General features: G+C 33.0%; 1 protein-coding gene across 1 annotated transcript; it reads right to left on the minus strand.

The window, feature by feature from the left end:
• Window positions 1-259: 259 nt before the first annotated feature.
• On the minus strand, window positions 260-7,151 carry LOC145166299 (AP-1 complex subunit gamma-2-like). The gene is made up of 18 exons (XM_079085238.1): window positions 6,727-7,151; window positions 5,968-6,270; window positions 5,730-5,871; window positions 5,443-5,616; window positions 5,081-5,260; window positions 4,851-5,005; window positions 4,694-4,784; window positions 4,447-4,610; window positions 4,276-4,330; window positions 2,754-2,876; window positions 2,583-2,678; window positions 2,311-2,438; window positions 2,110-2,214; window positions 1,759-2,030; window positions 1,358-1,585; window positions 1,091-1,266; window positions 855-959; window positions 260-760 (listed from the first exon to the last, which is right to left on the minus strand). Exons 1-18 carry the CDS (start codon window positions 6,756-6,758, stop codon window positions 665-667), a joined length of 2,625 nt encoding a protein of 874 aa, XP_078941364.1. The 5' UTR covers window positions 6,759-7,151; the 3' UTR covers window positions 260-664.

Here is a 7,151-nt window from a genome sequence, read left to right on the forward strand (position 1 = left end):
ACACCAATAATAGCAATATATATACCCACAGGAGCAACAACTTATATTATAATTTTTTTCTTTTCATAATTGCAACATACTTGCATTTCACACCAATATTGGCAGTGTACTTAATTTGTGACATTGTTATTATCAGTAAAAAAAATTAGTCTTATTTACAGAATTGAGAGTATGTTACTATTATGTTAAAAAAATGTAAATATGTTCATATTATTGGTAGAAGTATTTTGCATTTTACAAGTTTCAAATTACATACTGCTAAACATAAAATTACCAGACCCTTTTACATTCATGCTCAAAACAAACATTACATACACACTGCATCCCGGATAATTTCAATTCCATTATCCAATTCCACAAATACTTCAAAACTCCCATGGCTAAAAAAAAAAAAACAATACCATCTATTTTACACAACTAGAATTTTTTTTTTTTTTCAACAAATAACAATTCAAAAAAAACATGTGAAACCTCAGAGCTCCTCCTATCATGACAAAACTGAAAAATTCATTACCCACAATTCCCTTCTTAATGTACAAATCCAACAAGCTCTGAATCCTTAAGTAAGAATCCCGTTTGCAAAAAATATGATATATATATTATCATCAAACCAAAACTTGTGATAAACACTAGAGATGGTGATAGAAGAGAGTGAAAAATGTTATCATATCTCACGAGGGATGTTGCTGATTTGTCCTTCTTCCAACATGTCTTTGTTGTTCAACTTGTAACTTATTCTTATGCGCATAATGATTGCTTTCTGCCATAATAAACAACATTCATCATGTAAACAATTATTTTATTTTTTTTGAACACACAAGCATTTCATTCCATGATGATTTATTTATAGTTACCTTGCCATGTTGAGTGTTGGTAACTCGTAACTTTTGTGTTATTGAGCCATTACCACTTCCAGGAAGAGAGTTACTGCTAGCAGGTTCCAAATGCAACTGAAGAAACTGTCGATTGAATAGCATATCATAATTCATATTCATATCACACAGTATGTATTCAGACAACAACTGAATTAAGAGCTGAATAAACATGAAAGATTATGATTATTAACGTAGTAAGTAAATGTAAATGTTACCTTTGGTACTGCTGCTTGGAAAACAAAGTCTGAATAGACATTGGAAGACTTGTTTGTGAAGTTTGCTTCAATCTCGGTTGTTTGTGGATTCCCAGGTTGTTTAGTAAAGTTGAACATTAACCTTAAAGAGCTGCTCTCAAAAGCAACTAATGTTGGATAAGCAGGAGCATCGTTTTCTGTTACATTAAAAAACAATGGTTAGAATTTAAAAAATAACTTTTTTTACCAAAGTTTAATATAAAATAATAAATAAATAAATAAACGTACTAGGTGGTGGAGGGGTAGGACCAAATCCGTCTAATAAATCCATCATAGGTGAAGGTGATGAAAGGCTGCCTAATGGAGTAACTGAAGTTTTATTATTGTTATCTTGATTTATCGATAATATATCATCATGTGGTGTAGATGAACCATTTTGATGAGGAGGTGATCCGATTGACAGTAGATCCAGCAGAACATCTGTGCCACTTTTTTGAGCCTGGTTTGCATTTGTAACTGAATTTGAAACAAACAAAAGTAAAAAGGCCATATGTTACTTATGACATATATATATATATATATATATATATATATATATATATATATATATACACACACACACACAAGAAGACGATTTCAATTTTCAACAAGAGAGTGACAAATTGATATGATTTGAATCTAAAGCTAACCTGGTTGTGATGAAGAAGGGGACATGCCATTGCCAACATCCAGAAGATCTTGAAGAAAGTTGCCACCTGTCATCATGCTATTTGTATTTGGTGGAAGAGGTTCTTCTCCTCCTCCTAAATCAAGCAGGTCTACTAAAGGAGCAGCAGTTGTTTTAATAACTCCATTAGGAACACTACTTCCCATTGAAGTTGAAGGAATAGAAGTAGAACCATTTCTCCTTCCACTAAAACTTGCTTCATCAAGAACTGGCATCCTTTCAACCAGTGCAGACCTTCACATATGACATACCATTACTAATTACTAATTACTTCACTTCAATTTTTTATATTAAATTATCAATAGTTCCATACCTTATATTCTGATGCTTTTCAATTATAGAATCAAATTCTGTGGATCTTTGTTGCAGTTCAAGCAGAAGGCTTCCTTTAGATTGAACAACCATATCCTTTATTCTCCTAAAATTGAGCACCCATGACATATGTTATCAGAAATTTCATATAAACTAAACTTGAGTGCTTTTAACGAATAACAATGAAACAAGCAAAACTTACTGTGAGCAAACACGGAAACGGGATGACAGTTTCAACAAAGCAATCAAACACATAGCTCTGGTAGTAAGATCCGATGCATGGTGTTTGATTGCAAGTTCAACAACATCAACAGCATCATTTTCAGTTATCTGTTGATAAACAAACATTTAAGAAATATATATATATACATATATATATATATATATATATATATATATATATATATATATATATATATATATGCATAATATGTTATATATAACAAAGAGAGATAAAGATTTAAGAAAACTCACAGTTATAGGTTCCTCAAGGTCAAGCATTCCAATACCGTTTACCAGCATGTCACCATATTCCCCTATGCACCATACAGCCACCCGAACAAGTGTTTCCTGATTTTCAAAGCATATAATAAGTATATGTTTAAGTTGTAGATATAAAGTAGTAAAGTAGTAAAGTGAAGGTACCTGGTCAAGTGATGTTTGGACTGCCTTGTAGAGAGAGCGTACTGTATATCCATGGAGATTAGAAGCATTGGTTATTACAACAATAAGAGCATGCCATACTTCATCTTTTACATGGTTTCCAGCCTACTAACAATACAACATCAGATTAGTAGTAGTAGTCCATGTCAAATTGTCAATTCTGAAAAAACTACTTCTAATCCAAAACATGCACCACAGATTTAAGTAGGGGTCCAATCCAAATAGGTGGAATGAAAACTATTCAATGTGCAGGAATCACTGACCAAACTAACCTAAAAACTATAGTACAGTTTTGACTAAAAGCTTTAAGTCAAATGAACATCATGAAGCACAACTGATTGAAACTATGAAGTGAACAAAAATACCATGTGAATTATAATGAACATGGCTTTAAGTTAAGACAACCACCCTACATGGATTATGAAATATAATGAACAAAAATACCAGGTGAAACTGTTTATTTATGCAACAGATTCACACACAAAAAAAAAAAATCAATTTATGCAACAATGTTCATTATTATATAAAATATGCAACAACGTTTCAAAATTGGACCAATTCAGGCAACAAATTAATGAAAAACTGGTTAACCGGTTACCATTTTTATTTTTTATATTTTAACTACTTACATGGACATTCCACTTGTAAAAAAAGGTTAATATTATAAAAGACCTTATATACTATGTTTTTTTTCCAGATTAAACCTCAACTTTATTTTTTCCTGAAAAAGACCTTGCATTTTTCCATGTTTTTCGATTTGGCCCTTTTAGCAGTTTTTTTTTCCGAAAAAACTTGTCAAATGTGAGGGTTTTTTAAATAAAGAAAATAAAAAGTTGAGGGTTTTTTCGGAAAAAAATAAAAAGTTGAGGGGTATTTTTGGAAAAAAGTGAAAACGCAAGGTCTTTTTCAGGAAAAAAAAAAGTTGAGGTTTAATCCAGAAAAAAAACCCAATATATAAGGTCTTTTATGATATTAACCCGTAAAAAATTCATGTCACCAAATATAAAAAAATAATAAAGAAAAAAAATAGCAGGATATTTTCCCTAAAACAACTGATTCTGCAAATATCCAATAACATGGTAGAACCATCAATATACAGAACCAATGGTGATGGTCTTGCAAAATGGAGTGGAGTTGAGGAATTGACATGCCATAAATCATTTACTTTTGTCTGTTAAAATACAACTAAGCAACTAATGTGTCAAAAAATTTAAAAACTTATGCCACATCATACACATAAGTCATAACAGGTTGCATGAATTGGTCCTATTTTGAAACACCATTGCATATTTTGTATAAAAACAAACATCATAAATTGGGAAAAATGTGAAACATTATTGTATAAATAAGTAACTAACCCTAAACAAGAATTAGGAGTCCTTTATAAGTCTTTAGTAGCATACTAATAACTTCCACCAAGGTTTTTATAACAATTTAGAGGTCACTAGCAATGCATGGAAAATGAAATTCATCATTTACAAGAACCTACTACCATAATACATACCTCAGAAAGAACCATGAGCATCTGATCAATGTACCAAATCTTGTCAGGGGAAAGCCTACAACACCAATGAAGAAATGTTATTGTGTGTATGATAAATTGAAATCATCAAAATATGCTATAACAATATTACATTCACCAAATTAAAAGATAAAAATGAAACCTTCAACTTACTTTTCTACAATGGAGCAAATTTTTTCAGTAAGATCTCCCTTGAAGTCCTGGTCACTTACATGTAGATAATCAATTAACTCCTTGGTCAAAGGCTTTACATTCGTTTCATTCACTAGAAGGTATACAAGTTCAAGAGCTCTTTTACGAATTGAAGCATCTGAATCCTGAATCATAAAGAAGCATTCAGAAACCACAACAAACTATATAACTTGATTGATATTTCTTTTTGTTAAGAGAAAAGTTTTACCTTTACACATTCCAAGATTGTTGCACGATGTCTCTGAACTGCTTGATCATCTACTGAAATTGCTTTCATCAGCATGTTCAATGCAACATATCTGTCATATAACAAATCCCAATATTATAGACCATAAAAAAAGGAATACTCATAAGATATAACTCACCTGATGTTGTTGTCACGATTAGACAAGAATCTTCCCAATATATTGATTGCAAGAACACGTAAACCACTACTATCTTCAATGCTCATAATGGTTTCTACACATTCATAAAGTATTGCATTCCCTGCATTCTTGTTTGACTCAGTTTTTGTTGCCACCTACACAAGGAATTCATAAACTGTTATAACTTTGAATTATATATCACAATAAGCTTTATTAAAATAAAAGCTAACCTGGGCAAGAATGTCATTCATGGAATCACTAGCATCAGCATCTCCATGGCCCAAAACACGCAAAAGGCGAAGCAGTCTTATATGAAGAAAAGGGTCTGCAATACCTGAAACGTCATATTCAGGAGCATATGGGCTGTTCACAACATCCTTCAAAACTTTCACCAACACCTCTGTGCATTTCTATACCAAAGGAAGAAAAAAGAAAATATATCTCATCACTAAAATTACTAATTTGCCCTTATAGAATCATATGTCAAACCATTCTTAGCACAAATTCACATTAGAAAGATAAAGAAAGAGAACAAGAAGAAGACAATCCCAACAAATAATAGAGGATCTTTGACAAGATCAAGTATATTTACCTTCCTGAAAAATTCAAGAGCCTCTTCATTAAGGTTACAGAGATCTGTACAGAGCTGGATTGCTGTTAAAAGAACCCCATGATGCTTTTCTTTAAGTAAGGAAACAACAGGGTTGACAAAATTTTCTGCAAGGTCGGGGACCTTCTTTACAATCCTTATCGAGCACAATGCTGCCTGTAAATTGTAAGAACTTATGTGAGTATGATTCTATGAAGTGTGAAATGTGAGAATTAGATGAAACATCTTCAAGAGATCATGAAATGAAATGAATGTTAACATCAGCTTACTTTCTTACGAATATTTGGATCTCGAAATTGCAGCAATCTTTCAACTTCAGGTGCAAGATCACGAGCCATTTCTGCAGAACATATATTACCCAAAGCACAAAGAGCTAGTCCCACAATGTACTGATTGGTGTGGTTAAGATCTCTGCAGATGATGAAAAAAAAAAGATTCTCAGAGTCAACCATGTTGCTTAAACACAAGATATATGAAAGATAAGAGTGAAGAAAGACAGGAGCATACTGCTTTAGTGAATTGGTGACAAGCATCAAAACTTCTTGTCTTTCATCAAGAAGCAACATAAGTCCCAGATATCCTATTCTCTTTTCAGGGAATCCAGGAGCTGCTATAAGTTTCAAGCATTCCATTTGCCCAAAATGTGTGGGGTATCCTAACATGTGAATGAACATGAGCTTTGCCAAGTTACGGTGTCTGTAATCATTATCATTATCACTAACTGATGCACGAATAGAAGCACATTCTTTTCTAACAACAGCACGCTCTTCTGCAGCAGTTTTGCAGGCTCGTATTGCCCTAATCATGTCCCTGCAGTAGATCAATAATATTTCATTCACAGTTTCAGACCCAACTAAATAACAGCATATTACGCATGTGGTATGAAATGTAGTCAAATCTTTTGCAGGTGAGAGATAAACCAAAAAGATGGAAAATCTTAAGTAGAGACATATGGATTGCGAGGGATGGTTCATGATAGAGTCCATGGATTATCTTCATACCCAGATTAGGATCTTATAAGTATTGCAGTTGGTGATAGTGTCTTACTCATTTGAGTGACCCGTCCAATCGGGAAATACATGGATGAATTCCATTAAATGTACACAAATCCAATGCCCCAACTATTACGAACGCGAACTAACTCTCAATATAGACAATTTGAGATCACCTTAATACAAATTAGGTCGAAATGAAGAACAACTAGTTCAAAATTGATCACAAGGAAAAGCTTTAAAACATAAGATCAGTTGTAAACAAGCAACTCACCTTAGACGAGTCCCAGACGAAAAGGGATTCATGATTGGGTCGGTTTTGAAACCGCGAGAGAGCTCGATCAGATCCAGAGATGTTTAATGCAAAAACGAACTATATAACCGGGTCGTAGACCGGTGTCTGCAATTATATGTATGTTTGATCGAATCGAGATCTGGGGAAAGGTCAATTACGAGGATCTGAAGAGGAATTTGAGATCTGTAGCCTATGGATGCTAATGCAAACGTGATGATGATGACCAAAAATCTTGATTTCTCTCCCTAAATTCTTCCACTTTCGCTTCGGTGGGAGAGATGTAAGCGAGTATGCATCTATCTTTGTTTTCCCTTTTTGAAAAGCGGAAGACAAAGTATAGAAAACCAAGCACTCAAATCAAATGAAGTATGCAACAAATAACAATGTCTCATTTTCTTTCTTTC

The sequence above is a fragment of the Lactuca virosa genome, chromosome 3 (assembly GCF_052849685.1).
Source record: "Lactuca virosa cultivar CGN04683 chromosome 3, Lactuca_virosa_CGN04683_v6, whole genome shotgun sequence".
In the NCBI taxonomy this organism is placed as follows: Eukaryota; Viridiplantae; Streptophyta; class Magnoliopsida; order Asterales; family Asteraceae; genus Lactuca; species Lactuca virosa.